Source organism: Pleurodeles waltl, chromosome 3_1, assembly GCF_031143425.1.
Source record: "Pleurodeles waltl isolate 20211129_DDA chromosome 3_1, aPleWal1.hap1.20221129, whole genome shotgun sequence".
NCBI lineage: Eukaryota > Metazoa > Chordata > Amphibia > Caudata > Salamandridae > Pleurodeles > Pleurodeles waltl.
Window position 1 is genome coordinate 1,908,130,234 of NC_090440.1, and position 19,285 is coordinate 1,908,149,518.

Genomic DNA, 19,285 nt, shown 5'->3' on the forward strand with positions numbered 1-19,285 from the left:
TGTTTGTTTTTTCTTTTGTAGATAGTTTTCATTTTCTTTTCATTGGGGATATTTTCCAGTAGTATGTATTGCTGAAGGATTTTTCGCTGTGGAAACCAGTCGATTTTTTTTCACACTGAGATATGAATCAAATAGGTATGTTTCAAACTGTTTCACGTTTTGCATTTTAGAAATGTATTTTGATATTTGAAAACAAAGAAGTATGCTGTATCGAGAATCTTCTCCTTAACACGATAGTAGAACCTGATGAAGCAGAGTGGATCAATTCTTTAGTTAACGGCCGAATGTGGATGAAGTACATTTCAATTAGGGGTGTGCGGGGTCCTCTGCTCCGTTGGCAGAGCTAACAGAGTTTTTGCCCCTCCACTAGGCGTGTGGAGTTGTCCAAAAAACTCAGTTAGCCCCGCCAGCGGAGCGCAGCTCACCTGGTGCACGCCCAGTATGGGCTGCACAACAGAGGCGCAGACAGTCTGCACTTACACTGTGCAGCCCGAAACTAGGCTGCAGCGCACACCGGGCAACCACGCTGAGGAGGACTCTTTTGAGAGAAGGACCCACTGGTAAGACCCAGGTAAGTCCTCTTCTCTTTTTTTGTTGTTGTTTGTGCACACTGATGCACAAACAAGTACTGAAAGGGCAGCTTTCGCAGCCTTTGGCCCTGGCCTGAATTCAGGCCACAGCTGTAGGCCGTGAAAGCTGCTGTTTCAGGCCTCTTGTGCACCGGCCTGTCCTGTGTGCACTGCCGGACAGGCCAGTGCACAAAAGGCCTGAAAGGGCAGTTTTCACTGCCAAGGCCCTCTCCTGAATGCACCCGATCTCAGAAGCGCTAAGCAGGGTCGGGCCTGGCCCCTGCTTACTGCTTCTGAGATTGGGTGCATTCAGCACTCTGAGGGTCACAGAGCTCCGCTTCTGCGGGATTCCAAGGAATTTCTTTTTAACTCTGCGGAATTCACCTGAGTCTGACTCCATGAACTCTGCCCAGGCCTACTTTTAATAAAGAGCTTATCAATACCCTGTGAGTGTTGTACTAGAGATAATTATGAAATCAAAAATTACAAAAGGAAAACATGAAGCACTAGCAGCTTACCTGAAATGTTCCCTCATCTTTGTAAGAAGGAAAATTCTCCACCACCATCTGTATCAGTTTAATTGCACTTTTTTCGCTCTTTTTCACACAGTTGAGGTAGGAGCCCCCAAATTTCTCTAACATGATCTTTCCACTTTCGTGGAGAACCCGGAGCCTCTCTTCCATCAGCGGCATGGAGACATCTGTGTCAGACCGCAGTACATGCCTTAGCTGGTCCATCGTTATAGAGTTGTAGTAGGAGGCTTTTGTGATTGGTATGCCTGAAAACAGATTCAAACAGCAGCATGAGTAACAGTTGATCTATCAAGGAACTGAACACATTTGTTTTGCTATCAGCAAGACTGCAACTCCGGGAATGACAACAGCGGCATCAGTGAAATGTGTGAACATAAAAAGGTGTCTAGCTAATTAACTGGGTGTGAAGACATGTACCTCTCTGTGGGACTTACAATCAAATTGAAAAATAATATTTTCTTTACAAACTCTTCTTTAAACAAAAACAACATGAAGAATAGAAACACTGGGCCAACAGATTAGTGTTTTTTCAACACTGACCTACGTCACGGGCTGTGCATATACAAAATGGAAAACTGAAAGGATAGCAGTGACCTGAGTGTTCCAAGACCTGTTCCTCTAAATATCTGTTGATTAAAGAAATACACCATCTTAAAATTAATAAAGGATAAAAAAATAATCAAGGTTACACCTATTTGGACTCAAACATGCTCACATTTCTATACACCTTTTTGGGTTGTGAGTTCTATAATCCATCTTCATTGAGTCCTTCACAAACTGGAATAAGGCAGGGAGGTGAGAGAGAAGGAACGAAAGGAGAGTACCCCACTATAACAACCTATTGCCTCTACCACAACGTCCCCCGCCCTCAACAATAAAGAAGTTACTGTACCTCCCCTGCTCTCTTCTAGTCAGCACTGTCAACGGTAGATGTGGTGAGGAAGAACCACCCTGAATCACCATTCACACATTTGTTTAAACTGACTGCAGTATGTTCCAGTAACTAGCATTTGGGGACAAGTATGCCACCTAAACAGATTAGATTCCAAGTCCACCACTGCCAGATGGATAATATCATAAATCATGTGCTGATGCATTCTGCATGGAACCCAACCTTCATCTAGTGTCATAGCATATTCCACCAGGACAAATGCGTTATCCATGCATCTACCACACACAATGGGCATCTGTGTAAGCTTCTTCACACTGGAGGGACTAAACCATATCACTAAATAAAACTACATCCATCTTTCAGGCATCTAAAACCTTCATAAATACAGAAGTAGCATGTATTTTACTAAGAATTCCATTTGGCCTGGTGCTGGTGCCCGCAGTATTTTAGTGAGTGCTGCAGAACTTGCTTCACAGGGTGAGACAGGTTTCCTATTTGCAGGACATCATGATTTGGAGAAAAGATCAAAGTGAACGCAATGAAAATTCTAACAAAGGTATTATTAACATTTAAGATTTTGAGTGAAACCCGGTTGAAAATTTGAGCGGAGAGATGGCTATCAAATCTAAGTTTAAAACTAGTGAGAGTTATTTAAGAGGTGCAATAAAGTACAGTTTGAGTCATTTCTAGGTATGGCTGAATATTTTGTGAAGTTTGTTCACCTTTCTTTTTTATAAAACCAGGCCTACGATGATGGTAATGGAGTAGAATGCAAGGTTTAAATGAATAAGTGAATGAGAGAAGGCAATCCAAAAGACACAAAAACAAATTATAGGCACAGTGGAGTTAAACGCGTGATCCACCTAATTACATAATAAGCGTTACAAATGCTAGTGCACATGGAGTAGGTTTGTCCTAATGCAGAGAGGAATGGTCAAGATAGAGCAGTTGGGTTTGTCTCTCAGAGTTTGAGACATGCAGGGAGTTCTTATATGGTCATTAAACAAGAAGTACTAGAATGTTAGAGGGCGATAAAACATTTTAAAATGTTCACTTAGGGCAAGCAACTTTAGTTACGGACAGACCACAAACCTTAAGTGCAACTGTTCTCTCCCAAGAATGGCGGCAAAGCAACACTCTGGGGGTTATTCCAACTTTGGAGGAAGTGGTAATCCGTCCCAAAAGTGACGGTAAAGTGACAGATATACCACCAGCCGTATTACGAGTCCATTATATCCTATGGAACTCGTAATACGGCTGGTGGTAAATCCGTCACATTTGGGATGGATTACCACCTCCTCCAAAGTTGGAATAACCCCCTCTGTTTGGCAAACTGAATGTATTACATGTACCAGTTCACTTTAATGGTAAAATGTTTGCTGAGGTGACGCAAAATCAGTGTTGATTGTCAATCAAGGCTGCCTTTCATTGCTACAGAAATTGAAATAGACAGTTGAGGGGAGTGTTTGGTTGCCAGTGAGGATACCTGTAGTGGATGTGGGATCAATTAGGAATTTTGTAACAGGATGAAGACGTAAGTGAAGTAGTGAAACATGTAGAGAAGGGATGGCCTTTGGACAAAGACAGATGTACTTGTGAGGGATTACATTTCTTATGCTGTGAGGGACAAGGTTTATTCATCAAGCAAAATGCCAGTTGCCCCTAGCAAATATCCAAACAAGGCAGGGCCGAAAGTAGGTGTAGATGTTTGTCGCCCCTTTTTCTGCTAGAAGTATGAAAAGTAAATTTGCCTTGGTAATTACTCAATATTATTGAAAATGGCTGGAAGTGACGTTTTTGAATTATTTCAAAACTGAGGTAATACGAAAAAATTTAGGATCATTCTTCACCTACTGTTCTCCACCTTGGGACATTGGAGCCCACCACTAGTGTAATGGTAGTCCTGGCAGTGTGGTGGTACTTCTTGGCATTTTGCATGCACCCACTGTGCAGTAGTGCCCAATCGTGCATAACGTTCACCCTGACACTAATCCCTGCATATATTACGGACACTCATAGGACAATAGTGGTAATTCTTGACATACTGTGGCCATCCAGGACACCCATGCCCTAATTCTGCCCCCTGCTTTATGAGGATAAATGACATATTGTGTGCATGCAATGTGTACTGCTGACTTTGGCTTTAATGGTATTAATTCCTGGCATGTTGTGGACAGCCATGGTACGATAGCGACAAGAATTAACTTAAAATACACTAAAGTTAAAGAAGGGTTAGCAGAAAGATACTGGTACAAGAGAACATGTATAACACATACATTAGGATACATGCTTAGCTAATACTCACTCCACAAACTACTTGTGTTTTTGGAAGGAGAGTTAGGCAAAGCAAAACCTACTGCATTTGTAGAGTCTTTCTAATTTGGAAATAGAACATCTTACATCTATTATTCGCCTATGACCAGATCTGTTTGAGAGGAAGACCAACTCAAAACATTTACATTGTCTTGTGTAATCAGCCTACACACAAAAATATTCAGCATTACCAGAATTTAGGTAGATTTCCTGCCATAACAATTATTGGCATAAGTGAGAAGTATTTCCTGTGTCGGAAGAATTGTTTTGAAGGCAAAATTTGTTTGGCAGGAAACAATCCAAAATATTTGGTTGTCGCCTTGTGAAAAAAGGGAAAGAGGGTATTTCAATTCATACTAAGCATGTGCTTGAAATTATTAATGATAGCTTGAGAAGATGGAAATATATGTAGATACGTTGTAAGTTTTTGGAGCTTCACAAGCTACAGTCTGCAAAAGATTTGGAAGTGATTATTATTATTGAGACTTTAGATTTTCTTTTTATTTTTGGGGGGGGGCTATAGGAAGAGATCTTTTTCTGTAGGGATGTGCAATTGAGAGCAGCAGGTTTAACAAATTAAACTGTCAAACATTTTCTTTTTTACTCCTCATTACTGAATTTAATCTCAATTTATAAATGACAAGTTCAAAATAGAGGCCGGGAAAACCAATCACCTAGATTGTTTTTATACCATTTAAAGAATATTAAATTACACTTCAAGCAACTAAATCTGGAAAGACAATTTGTCAACAAAAGGTATGAATGATCTTGCACATAAACAAATAAATATGTTTGCATAATTCCAAAACCATGATCCTTAGCAAAAAGCAACATTGACAGTTCTGGTTCAAAACTTAAATCAATAAGGTAAGAGATATATTTTATCTAAAAATTAACTCCAATTGGAATTTTTAATTGAAACTTAGGCTATTGGTAAGCAATAGGAAAAATAAAAAATAGCAGTTATTTTACAGTTTGAATACAATGCTGAATGTGGGTGTTCCAGAAGTTCCTGGTATTTTCAAAAGGTTAAACTCTACTCATGCTTCTGCATCTGTGCCATAAACACTGATTTTGACCAACAATACTTTATCTGACTATTTCAAGAATTCAGGAAAAGTGTGTTTAGGACCATGCCCTTTTGGTGATTTTGTATGGTAAACGGTATGGGGACACTGGAGCATGGTTGATTTCAAAGAAATTCTAAGGGGTGGAACAATTTCAACAACCAAAAAGACACAAACCTTCATCAAGTGCCCTGTTGACAGCAGCACAGAAAGCCCAGAAGCCACTGTAGGTTTTTCCCTTGTAGGTCACTAAACACTTGTGGTCATTATTTTCAGCCCAGAAGGAAAAGTTGAGTGTGTCTGTTAAAAACACCCAGTTGACGGCATCTTCATCACTTGCTCGCGGGTTCAGCTCATGAAGGGCTTTCCAGCCAGCAACAGAAAACTGATTCTTGCAGACTTTATCCAACAGTGTTTCTGCAAATGACTTCACTCCATTGTGATCAATAAAGACATCGTTGCTATTTTCTGCAATTAATTTTCCGGATTCTCTTGGAGACAGTGGTTTTCCCATTTTCTTCTAAGTACCTGTGGGGAAAAATTTCAATAGTTAAGAAACTTCTTGCTAATGTTTTACAGAAGCACATTGGTTATTACGCTCTTTAGGTTGTGACTACATATCAAGAGAATAGCACCTTCTTGAGCAACCTTTGACAAATGTACAGCCTTTGACAAATGGACAGAGAGTGTGAGGAACTTAGGATACATAGACAGTGCAAGGAGAACTTAAGGGTACATGGACAGCATGAGGATGTGAAAATGTGCATTGCATTACAAAGTGTTATCACACCCTAAAAGTCCTCCGCCACATAAGGTAGCCAAAATGATTTGTTCCACATGTACTTGAAGCAATAAAGTTTCTTCAGGAGACAATTGGTGTTGACCATGAGAGCAGTTGCTCCAGGTGCAAGGAAAGGCGAGTGAGTCGGCTTCAGTGGGAATTTTTCTCTTACATTATGATCCCCGTCACTGGCTTTCTTTGAGCATCTATGCATATGTATATACAGGTTTTCCAAATGTACACATCTTTAACCATCATATTGTGAAAGGCCTTCTCAGACATTTGTTTTAAACAAAATTTTATTAGTTTTCAGTTTCAACTGCTCCAACATACAGTGTAGTAATCAAGTAACATCGCATACAGATTATAATTGAACATGCAATACTTATAATAGATCTACAGGTGTGTTCCAGTGATTCTATGTTATGTAACACTGATGTCGATCAACAATCACCCTATCCCAACCACGCCCCACCCACTCCTGTCCCGCTTCCATCTATTAATTATAAGGGTTAAGAAATAAGGGTGGCAATTAATATTGAGCTTCTCAGGGGTTCCTCTCCTTGCATGGGAGGGCGACACATATAAATGCTTTCAGAACCGCCCCATTCCCAGCCAGTCACATATGAGGAAGGGGCGTATATAAACCCTTTAGTTCAAAGTATGTGGAAGCCACAGGCTTTCTACTCAGGCTTGCTTCCAGCCTCTCACAAGAGATGCTATTTATCAACTCACAATCAGCCCTACGACTCAATCTGTGCCCTAAACGTTTCTACTAGTGAGTCCTACTCTAGAGATATTGGGGGTTATTCTAACTTTGGAGGAGGTGTTAATCCGTCCCAAAAGTGACGGAAAAGTGACGGATTTACCACCAGCCGTATTACGAGTCCATTATATCCTATGGAACTCGTAATACGGCTGGTGGTATATCCGTCACTTTACCGTCACTTTTGGGACGGATTAACACTCCTCCAAAGTTAGAATAACCCCCATTGTTTTTTTATCTCAGTCCTCCATATTCTTCTCTTCTGAAGGCTGCACTTTCCACCTGGCTCCAGCATAATAACTTCTCGGTTCATGAGAGAGGAGAAAGGGTGTGGGGGGACTTCCAACGCCTCATCAGTTGATGTTTTGCCAAAAGCATAGCCAAGTCCATGAAGCATGTAAGTACCTTGGAGGTACGTTTCCTAGGGTGCAGTCCTAGGGGGAAGTAAGCAGGTGATACTTCTACTGGTTCCTCCCCAACCTCTGTCAGTGTGGTACTTATTGCAGTCCAGTACTGTGTGAAGGATGGACAAGCCCACATCATATAGAGGAGATCGGCATCAGTGGTGCGATACCGAGGGCAGTGCGTCGTTGTAGTGTGATAAATCCTATTGAGCCTATGCGGAGTAAGGTACTCCCGGTGAAAAAGGCAAAACTGAATCAGCTTAAACCTAGTGTTACTAGACACATTTTTTTTTAGCATATTGTAATATGAAAGTCCATTCTTTGACAGTAATGTCTCTGCCTATATCAGTTGCCCACATGGCCTTCAAAGTGTCCAGGGATGTGTAGAGCTCTGCCCGGATCCCGCGATATATCCATCTAACAAGATTCCTACTGTGTCCCATTGTATGAAGGGCCTGGAGGGTTTCATGTGTAACTGGTTCAGTACTATGTGGTGCCCAGTAAGTGCGTACAAATGATAGTATTTTAGCATGAGTTAAAAAGAGTCTCTGATAAACCATATATTTGCACAAAGTCTGAATGCGAGAGTAGCATTCCATCTTCGAACAAGTCCAGTAAGGTGAGTGGACCCGCTGTTCCCATACCCTGAGCATAGCTGCCGTGATAGTTCCGGAGAGGGTAGGGAGCCCGCATAGTGGTATGTTAGGTGCATAGGGGATTGCTGAAGCTGTGTAATGTGTATTTAATTTCCAATAAGCCAATGCCGTACGTAATTGCAAAGTAGCCTCAAGGGGTGGTTTAGGTGACCCAGGACATAGCAACCAGTGAGGGAAGCCCCTCTTCCACATCGCATCAGTACAATTTATCTCTTCCAGATTATGGTGGGCTAGCCAGTAGGACAGCCATTGCAGTTGGCCTGCAATACAGTAGGCCTTCAAATCTGGAGCACCCAAGTCACCCAAGTCTGGGAGTAGCTATAGTTTCGTCAGGCCGACTCGGCAGCGACCTTTCCCCCATATTAGGTCTATCAGTAAGGAATTCAATGTCCAAAATACACAGGGTGGTACTATAAGCGGCAGGTTCACAAAATGGTATAAGACCAGTGGTAACATTACCATCTTCGCCAGGGCCACCCTCCCCGTGGTCCAAAAATCGATTTGGGATCAGAGCAATGTAATCGCCCGGTTTAGATTCCCGTCTAGCAAATCTGTTTGGTCCTGGTAAATGTGAATACCAAGATACCAGAAGGATACAGGTGGTATTGCAATGGTCATGGGCCCAAATGGGATCGCAGGCTCCGAACAGGTGCCCCGAAAGAAATATGCATATGACTTATCTGGATTAATTTGGAGCCCTGAAAGGAGTGCAAATCTGGGTAAAAAATCTGCGCCTTCCTCTCTGTGCCCTGCCGCAAATCTCTATAGTAAAGTATCAAATCATCCGCATTCAAGGAGTAAGCATGAGTAGTGGGGTTGCGCACAATTCCCCAATCTTTTGTGCTGCAGCGAAGGTGTTGTGCCAGGGGCTCCAATGCCAGTACAAACAAGAGGGGGGACAGAGGACAACCCTGTCTAGGGGGATATATGAATTCCTTTCTTGGCCCTGGAAGTCGGGCCGTGTACAGGAGCCTCACTCACTGTATAAATTCTGGAGGTATGCCTTTAGGCTTCCAGAGATGCCAACAGATATTGCCAGCTGAGAGTATCAATTGCTTGGGCATATCTAAGGAGATGCAGCCGGCGTACGTATATTGGTGTTTCGACTCATCCATCATCTGAAATAGTCGGCGGATATTCATTGATGTACCACGTCGTGGAACAAATCCATACTGGTCCGTGTGTAGCAGGTGCGAGAGTAGTGGGAGTAGTCTACACGCCAATACTTTACTGAGGAGTTTATATTCCGTATTCAGATGTCTATAGGATGACATCTGTGTGGGAGGTCTATCTGGTTTTAGAAGCAAGGTCACTACTGCTTCTCGAGTTGTAGCTGGAACCATTCCTTCTTCGAGTGACCTCTTATATAACTTCTCTAAGTGGGGAAGCAAGCGATTAGAGTATGTGGCATAAGATTCTACAGGTAATCCGTCAGAGCCAGGGGTTTTATTTTGAGCCATCTCTTTTAATGCCTTGCAAATCTCGGTACTCGCAGTGCCTCTCTTTCTAATGCTGGCACCTGTGGGAGCGGATTGCAGCGCAGAAACATATGTATGGAGTATTGGTCTACTGGTGGCAGTGCTGCGTACAAATCAGCATAGTATAGACGAAAGGCTTTGTTAATGCTAGTTTTGCTAGTTACTAAACCCAGCTGTGGGGATTGTATTACTGATATAGGCGTGGGAGACTGCTGTGGCCTGATTAGTTTAGCAAGCAGGGCACCCGGTTAGTCCATCTCCACGTGTCTTCTGGGTGTAAGATCTGTAATCTACCACACGCAAGCGATCTAGGAGTACCGCATGCTGGATCCTTGCCACTTATAATTGCTCTGTTTTGGTGCCGTGTAGTATCACCTCTCGCTCTAAAGCCCCCATCTCATCTTCTAGTTGTATGAGGCCGGTCAGTATTTCGGCTCGTGCTCTCACCCTCATAGAAATGGAGGACCCCCGTATAATCACTCTGAAAGCCTCCATTCAATCAGTGGGGAGGTGGCTGTGGCTGTATTTTCTGAGAAATATGTGTCTATGGTAGTAGCTAATGTCTCTCTATAAACCTTGTCTTCCAAGAGTGTAGGCTGCAGGCGCCACATTGGTATCGGGGTGGGTACCCTTCCCCAGTTCAGTTGGATCTCGACCGGGTTATGGTCAGACAGCTTCTTACCTAAATATGTGGCATGGGTTATGTGGAGTTGCAAGCTAGTAGTACCTAAAAATCGGCCTAAGCGGGAATGGAGCAAATGTGGGTAGGAGTAGAAGGAATATTCCCTTGCGTCTGCATTACGGTACCGCCAGACATCCACCACGTTCCACCCCTCAACCCATTGTCGCAATGTTCTGGCCTGGCAAACCGGTGCGACACTTGGAAGCTGCGGGTGCGAGCGGTCGAGGAGCACATCCAGCACCGCATTCGAGTCACCCCCTAGTATCTAAGGGAAGTGAGCCCATTCTGCCAGCACGTTAGACAAGCGTGCATGAAACGAATCTTGGTCCTGGTGTGGGGCATAAAAACAGACCAGTACTATCCACTCTCCATCCAAGAGACCCTTGAGTAGTACATATCTACTTTGCGAGTCAATTTTAGTATCTTGGACTGAAAACGAAATTTCCGCCCTTATCCATATGGCTGCTTCTTTGGCATACGCTAAGGAGGGGGTGTGGAACAACTGTCCCCAACATTTGCACTGTAGTTTTAGGGCTTCTGGTGTAGTAAGGTAGGTTTCTTGCAGGAAGGCAAGATGAGCGTGACATCCGTGCAACTGCATTAGCACTCTGTGCCGTTTATCAAGTGTCCCCAGTCCTCTAATATTACAAGTAATTATATTGTATGATTTAGTAACCAAGGTCATTGTCCTTAATGTAAAGAAAGTGTCAATTTCAGCCCATGGACCTACTGTGGTCCCCCTGTGTATCAGTGATGACAGAAGCGTACTAATAACAAGTAACAACCCTACCCAATACGTGGTCCAGCGTAGACAACTGTGCTCGAAAAATTTAACTAATGTAGCAAACTGTAGAAACAGAAAAATAGTAAGGCTTACGCCAGTGGTTCCCAATCTGTGTGCCACGGATCCCTGGTGTGTCGTCAAAACTAGCCAGGGGCGCCGTGCACAGTTTGGGAATCATGCTAGGTATATATGAATTAAGAGAGATGAGCATTACAAATCCCCAAAGCAATGAAAATAGACAGTTAGTCCATTGTGCTGATATATAAAAATATTTCAGCAGACAACAAGGTTAGCATTCATTCAACAACTTAACCCCCGCCCAGAGAGAAGCGTACGCTGTTTCCCTGTTTATAACAAAGATTCGCAGTCTTGATCGTTTGTTTGTCCTTCCACTTTTTTTCGATTAACATGGCAAGCCGCTCTCTGATTCAAGGTGGCTGCGTGCATCAGGACACAATGTCAGCAGTGACAGCGCTGCACTGAAGGTTACCTTGGCAGCCAATCTCCCCCATTCAGTTAATATCCCATCTCCCCATGCCGCCTGCTCTCTGCAGCATTTGCTTTTCTTTCTGCACATTTCTTCCAGTTTAAAAAGTGGCCTTTTTTGTGTGGCTGCCGGTATGGAGTCGGCTTGGATGTACAGTAGTCCATCACTTCGAGCAAGGTGCTGACACTTCATTATTTCTGAACGGACCCATAGTTTACATTCCTGGCTCTGCAGTTGACTTTGTGCCCCTGCCAGGTTTGCATAGTTTTGAGATTATATGGCAGCATGATTATTGGGCATTCTGAAGCTATCCTCCGCCCCCAACCTTCCAGACCAAGCAACGCCCCTGCTTTTACTGTTACCAGTATTGCAGGTCTGGAGTATTGCACTGTGGGAAAGCTGCATGTGAGGGCAGAGATTACCATTAATTTGCAGGCAAGCTCCTGGGTTTGGTGTGATCCTGGGTAGGAGTGTGAGCAATGACTGTGCGAGTTCAGGAAAGATCTGTGCACCTTTAACTCTTGCCAGAAAAAGCATGTTACACCCACTGTGTCCTGCAGCATGGGCTAGGATTTCAGGCAAAGTAACTCTACTCAGCAACATATGCTTTAATTTCCAGTGATGACATGGCAGGGGCAAAGGTTGTATGTCATCATTTCTGGTGACATTGTCATTATTCTTGGTGGTAATTTTTTCACCTAGCAAACCCTGCCTTCTTTTTGTCACAGAATGCTGGCACTTAAGAAAGCATTAAAGTAAAACATCAGCAAGTTAATAACAATACTCATACATAAATACAAATGTAAGTAATTAAATCTAAGTATGTTTGGTTAAAATATCCTCCACATTATCATATAAAGCAGCGAATAAATGCTTAGTTTGCACTTAAATATTAGACAATATCACAGCTCTACCTAGAGTTGATGATTTTGTGTGTTATCTTTCGTTAACAGCGCTATACCTCCCTATTGCGGGCAATTCATGAAAATGAAAACGCAAATGAATATACTGTTGAATCAGTAAACCATAGATAGACGTGGTTTGCCTATCCGTAAGTCCATCCTCCAAAGCTCTCAATGTTTGCTTTCACAAGTAAGGACACCCTACTTTAAGTCCAATGTGTCTCCTCCATCCACCGGGGGTGTAGCAAGGCCTGTTCCGTGAGTGGGAGGAGGGAGGTGATAATATTATTCCTTGTGACCAGGCTTTCAGTTCATGCACCTGAGTCGTTGCCTCCTTAGTGCCTCAAACACAGAGCTGCCTATCTCTGGTTACTGTCTGGTGCCCTCGACTGAGCAGGCTTCGAGGCAGGAAGAAGCGTTGGCTTAATCTGGGGCCACAGAGTGACCTGCATAGCAGTCCCAATGGAAAGCCCAGGGGAGCCTGTCCCTCTCCTTTTCCACTTACTAAAACCACTCACAAAACACCAGTTTGTAGCTTACAGGCAGGCTTGAGCTTGTCGTGGGACGACTGGGCCATTTGATGAATAACAACAGCCATTGTTTTTTGCCTAGCTTAACTACAATGGCAAAGGTTGTTTAAAATTACCATTTATTATCTCACAATGCATCTGACAACCAAACACCCCAAGATGTTTTTCCTTTTGCCTCTGTTCCTGTTATCTCATATTGCCTTGACCTTTCAAGCCTTCTGCTCGCTCGCCAGTCTCCAGACACCCTTGTTTAATCTGCCTGCCATTGGTGCGATTATTTTCAGGGAGAAAAATTTAATTACTCCCTGGGCGGGGCTTACATCCCCCCACCAGCGAAAAAAAAACTAACATAATGGGGAGCTGCAGCCAATGGCCAATAGGTCAAGGGAGCCACAGGTTATAAATGTTTGGGAACCACTGGCTTACGCTATTGGGGTGCTGTGGCTTCAACGCCAAACCATACATTTGTACTTCATCCTACCACCTCATCATGGTCCGGACCCAGGTTTTATCAGTAATTAGGTACATATATAGATATCCCCCAACATCAAGCTCATAATACAAGGATGATACACATATAGGAGGAAGTATTAATGTAATGACGGTGGATAATCACAGAATCATCATAGAGGCATCAGAGCAGCAATCTAAGTCACTACATGTTGATCTGGAAGGTCTCCACAGTATCTTTTAAGTGAGGTCAAGGAACAACATGGGCATCCATCCCTTTTCACAGATCATGAGCAGTCTGCGGTGTGACAGTTGGGAAAAATGTCACACTGCCCTCATTCTCAGTATCTGAGTCCCCGGCCATGGATGATTCCGTGCTAGACCTACGGTTGGGGACCCGCAGAGTAGGAGCTAGTTGGATGGCCTCCAGTTGACTCTTATGCGTCTGCCTTGGGGACGGACCTCCCCCTCCATTGTGTACAGCTTCTTGTTTAAGGCGGGCGCACCGGTTCTGCCAACCAGAGCTCTGTAATGTAAACTCCTGTTGTTGGTCATTCCGTGTTCCTTGAATATTCTGATCGAGCCATTCCCTGGCCGTCGTTGGAGAGTCAAAGAAATTAGAGCGTCTTTCATGTATCACTTTCAGTTTTGCAGGAAAGATCAATCCATATATAAGGCTGTGTACTCGGAGGTCTTTCTTGAGCCACCGTCGATTGTAGCCAGGTCTCGATATACTGGGTGGGTCGATCTACCTCAGTACCTTCAGGCATGCCCACTATCCGGATATTATTCCTGCATGCTCTACCTTCGGCGTCTTCAGATTGGTCTTGAAGTTTTTACACTTATTTGCGCAGTTGCTTCAGCATGGAGTCATGATCTGCCTACACCGGAGCCAAGGTGACCAAAGGGTGTTCCACCGATTTGACTCTGCCCGCCAATTTGTGCTGGTCATCTCTCAGCAGTTTGAGATCTGTGGTGATAGCGCCAAGCTTCTGTTCCATGATTTCTCTGGAGTCACATATCTCACGTAAAATATGATCTAGCTTGTCCCTTGGTGTCTCTGCTCTCGTACGTAGAACACATTCCGGTGGCGTGCGGGAAGGTGAGTCCTCCGAGGGTGGGGAGCGGCGCTGTTCATATTCCTCCATCCTGGGGGCCCTAGTTTTATTGCGCCCCATTTTATTGAGGGATTGTCAACTTAAGGTCTGAGGGCCACACACGCTGCTCCAGATGGTCACCCTCTTTAAGTTGTGGGTGGAATCTGTCACTTCCGACCCACTTCTGGTGGCACAGAATGGGCCCTGCACCCCGCAATTCCCTGAGGGTGCGGATGGGCCGGTCATACATAGCCCGGTCTGGGCCCCCCGAGGCCAACTGATCTAGTGCTTGCTGGCATCTACCACCTGCCGCCGCTCCGTGCCTCTCTACGGGGACGAAACTGGGGCTAGCCTCCAGGCCATTCAGCTACCTGCGCCCCCAGTCGCCGTCTCTGGTCTCCACCACCGGCTCTCACCCTGGAACAGCCCTTTAACACTGGTGAAGGTTTTCCATATTGAAGAGTGGCTTCAGATGGTTCAGCACCATAGTGCTTCCATTCAAGCCACCCAGAGTGCTCACCTTGCTGTTTCGTTTGGGAGCCAGTCTCAGAGTCAGTGCACTGTCCGGGCCCCTTTGCTACCACTGTGCTGTATTCAGGCTCCCCCACGTTTCCCGCCCCACCTACAGCAAGCCGCGTCAATTAGCAGGCACCGGCCGTGCCCCTGATGACAGTCTTGCCATGCCTCCTTACGTGGAACCAGCCTCCCTCACCTGATCGCTGGGGTAGGAGCAGGTCTTCACCAGTACCTCCTGGGACCACCACTAGGCTACAGTATGATAAACCAGGGGCCCGCGTCCGTCAGCAGGCTTCCAGCGCACATGGGCCCACAGCAATGTGAGCCCTCTATGTAGTGTGGCCGCCCGGTGCTGCTGTAATCTCAGTCCAGCCCTGCCCGGTCCGGCTGTGCCCGGCCTGCCTTCAAGTCGCTCTCACCGCCCACGTCTCAGCGCTGGGCCCACACAGGTGCTGCCGCTCCAACTCCGGGCCACGCAGCATCCCGGCACCTCTCTGACTCACCACGCTAAGCTGTGCGACTTCTTCACTTCGTTGGAGTCAGATCACGGGTAGATGGTTCGACCCAGGTCTGGAGCTGCTAGATCATGCTTCCGCCATGTTGGGAGCCTGGCCACGTCCCCCAGGCCTTCTCAGACATAAGATTCATTTACGAAAATTAAACAACAACAGGAGTGAGAGTAAAGGTACATCAATCATTGAAAACTTATTAAGAACCCTTCAAATAAATCTTGCATACATTCCCGGTTTAAGTCAAGTTAAGAACAAACTGCACCTGATGCACTTGTGATTTGCCACAGGTAACACATGCAAATCATGGATTCAAATTCAGGGGCGGCAGGTGATAAATGGCGTAATGGGCTTCACCCTTCTACCCTCACAGAGAAACAAGAAGAGAAGAAACACTGAGCAGCTGGGACTAAATGACTGCTTGTGGCTCGGTGATAATGTGGGCTGAATCTGTGAATGTTTTTTTTTTACAATGAGGGAGGGCGATGGATTTTGGACATGTGCTGCTGCGCATGAGACAACCGGGTGAGATTTTCTTCGACCTGCAGGCACAAGCTACAGCAGTGGCATCATAGAAGAGGGTGTGTGTGATTTACAAAGGCATGAATACGATTGCTTTTCGAGCGCTTATTCAATGGCCCTAGAAATAGTTAACAGAGCTCCATTTACTTTAATGTCCGAGGGCGTGATAAGCCGATGAAGACACTGAGGTAGTGGGTGGCAACAACTTGCCTGTTATCAGGAGAGAAGGCGGATAGTAGGAGTAGTGTAGTGGGAACAAGTGTGTTCAGTACTGTGTGTGGTTTCACTTTGGAAGAAGAGCTATGGAGCTAAGCCTGACTCCTGATTTATAGCAGCAATGTTGAGTAGGAGAGACTGGACCCAATATAAGTAACAAACTCGTCATGAACAACAAAACAGTTTTTATTTCGTTCAGACGTGATGGGAATTTTTTTAGCAGCTGTGCTTCGTTTGTGCCCGGGCACATACATTCATCAATAGATGGTGCGGCTCCATAATGCATGTATTTATTAAGTTGCCTGCAAAATGGATTACTACTTAAATTCTGGCTGGTTGTTGCCATTATAAACATGTGTTTGGATAAACACGCTGAACTCAATCTAATTTCTAACTAAAGAATGTACAGGGCATGTTTTTGCAAGCAAACCAACCAGTATTGCTAAAGATGAAGAAGCAAAAGCGTATTACCGTGTAAGAAAATGGTACAAAAAAAGAAAATTAATTCCTACAAAGCAGTAATGTGCATGTGTGAAAGGGAGTATTGAGACACTTGTAGGACACCTGTTCTTTCAGGTACATCTGCTAGCTCAGCTGCTGCTTCTGGTCCTTTATGACTCTGACCATAGAGATATATATCTTGGTAGCTTGTATAGTGCGCACTGTCACTTCCTGGTTCAGAGCGCGAGGGGAGCTACAGTGGCTCTAGAAAAAGGCAAGGTAGTGATTGGTGCCTGCTGCTGCCTGTTTGAACCAATTGCAATAACATCCCTTCCCTAAAGCTGTTTTAAAACTCGGTGACAGTTTTAAATGTGGTGTAAGGCACTGACACTGTCAGAAACAACTCCAACACATAAGCAACATCAGTAGCTTTTCACAGACACATGTATGGGTGCAGATTTATGAAAATATGTATTAATGTGGGCAGTGTGTGTCATTAGTGGACTAGAAGGGCAAGCATACAAAAAACAAAAGGTAAATTAAAGAAAATTAGCTCAACAGCATGCAATGCTCAGATGACTTTTGCAGAGACAAAGAATGGCACTTACATTGCCAATCGTAGCAGGCACCGAGTATTTTGTTTGAAAATTACTAGGATGAATGGTACAATATACTAGGACAGCAATATGTGAGTATTGCCAGAATCAGAGTTAGTGTTGACTTAGAATGGAGGAAATGTGCTTGTCTGATTCTGGTCTAAGTCTCTTCTGAGTAGCTGAAAGGCTGAAACAGGCAACAGAACTGTTTAAAGCAACTGCTTGCAAAATGTATTGAACACAAATACACATTTTGAACTAAGATCATATTGTCCTTTTATCAGTGCATACTTATGTGTGTGGTTAAATAAAGGTGAAAACACTGCACACTGGGTTGTTGCTCTTTGCCTTACACTAAAGTGCAGTTTTCAATCACTGACTGTATGCCATAAAATCCACCATTTGAATTTTTTTAAAAAAAAATTCTTGCAGTGAGAAAATCTGCCGCGCCCTCCTTTTTAAATTCTTGTTCACTGTGCTCGCACATTATACTCAGTTGTAAACTTTACGCCCCACCAGATTTGAAATCCACCATCCGCCACTGTTCAAAGTGCTCTCAACTCTGGTTTATCAACCATGGAACAGATCCATGCACATTCAGCAAGCAATTTCCGATTCGGAGGACTGCATGTCAGAATTTGGTGCAAATTGCTCATTGCCTTATTGCCACACCTTGTACCCATAATCTGCGGAGACCAAGGAATGAGGATCTTAATTGTGGGGTTTCCTGGATCACCAAAAAACACTGCGTTCAGGAAAGATAGTGCAGTTAGCCGTTTTTTAAGGAATGTGGTGGTTGGTCAGCTGCAAGGGGGAATAAAATATATGCACAATGCGTCTGTGTAGGCCAGTAGTACCGTTCCAAATGGAAGGGTCAATATTTTTCAAGTAACGATGAGGATCAGACACAAGCTTGATAACAGACTACCAGGCTATAGTAATAGATATTGTTCCCATGAATTGGAATGATCAGAAGCAGGTCATTTTATGCAATGGGGGATCTACCAATCATAAACAACAGGAATGTCATCCATTATTTTTGATTCAGGTAGTTGATAACATCATAATTTGATGGCATTGGGGCTCCAGGTCTTGATACCGTAAAACCGAGTTCACTGACTACTTCATACTTAATCCAGTTAATATTCAAACAGGAGTTTTCACTGGTGGTCCTGATCGCTGCCAAAAGTGATGTAAAAGTACTTCTGGGTAACAGATATAGAGCACAATGTAATCAACAAATAGATTAAATATCGTCCGGTGACAATAGAAGTGGAGAAACTTATAAGAATGTTTCATGTGGGCAAGGAAATTCAATGGTCTTACTTCCATTATGAAGGGGGGGCAAAGGGCAGTTTGTGCCATTAACTGAAATTGTGACATGCTTTGTGAAGTCAATGTGAACAGCAATAAGTGTCTTGGTGTGGGGGGCGTGGCCAGCAGCCGATGAGGCTGCACGTTTAGAGCGGAGTTCCGGGGCGGCAAACGGGACCCGGCTAGCACTACCACACTGAAAACCCCCCAGAATTGAGAATACACCAGAACAATCGATATCGGAAAGCGGGTACCGTTCAAGTGAACCACTTCTGATAAAATCTCGTCGGGACTGCTGGCAGAAACTAATAAACTTCTCCGGCGACTGCAGAGGAACAAAATGGCGGCCATGTACGATCGGCTCTTCACTTAAAGAAAAGTACGGAATCAGGGAGCTGGAACCCCCACATCAATGGCGAACAGACCCCCAGTCTCTTGAGGAGCCCACCCGCTTAGTTTGGACCCCTTATGGCACCCTGAGGGGACCGGTGAGTGAGAGATCGCGCAGCCGAGGACAACCCGGGGACCCCTCTCGAGCGCGTGGCTGCGTGGAGTGTGCGCGATGTGCGGTGGTCGGCTCGGGGGGACCCCAGCGGTAACACCAAGGCTGGGGGGGGCGCGAAGGGACCCTTGCTGAACCGCTGACTGAGGGTGCCCCCCGGTGAAGACTCTGTCCGGGAGGCGCCGCGGCCCGGGACGAAGTGCGGCCCTCCGGTGGCTCAATAGCCCTGAAAAGGAATATCTGGTGGTGCACCAGACCCGGTCCCTCCATATACGGGC

The 19,285-nt window shown here is 44.7% G+C and overlaps 1 protein-coding gene across 2 annotated transcripts in view; it reads right to left on the bottom strand.

Annotated features, from left to right (window-relative positions):
- Nucleotides 1–19,285, bottom strand: part of LOC138285747 (queuosine 5'-phosphate N-glycosylase/hydrolase-like) — a 119,908-nt gene that overhangs the window by 45,126 nt on the left and 55,497 nt on the right. For both annotated transcript variants that reach the window (XM_069226084.1, XM_069226085.1), the window contains 2 exons: nucleotides 5,552–5,902; nucleotides 1,088–1,347 (listed from right to left, as the gene is read on the bottom strand). In XM_069226084.1, the coding sequence (XP_069082185.1) occupies nucleotides 1,088–1,347; nucleotides 5,552–5,888 (597 nt within the window). In that variant the 5' untranslated portion in view covers nucleotides 5,889–5,902. The remainder of the gene's footprint in view (nucleotides 1–1,087; nucleotides 1,348–5,551; nucleotides 5,903–19,285) is intronic.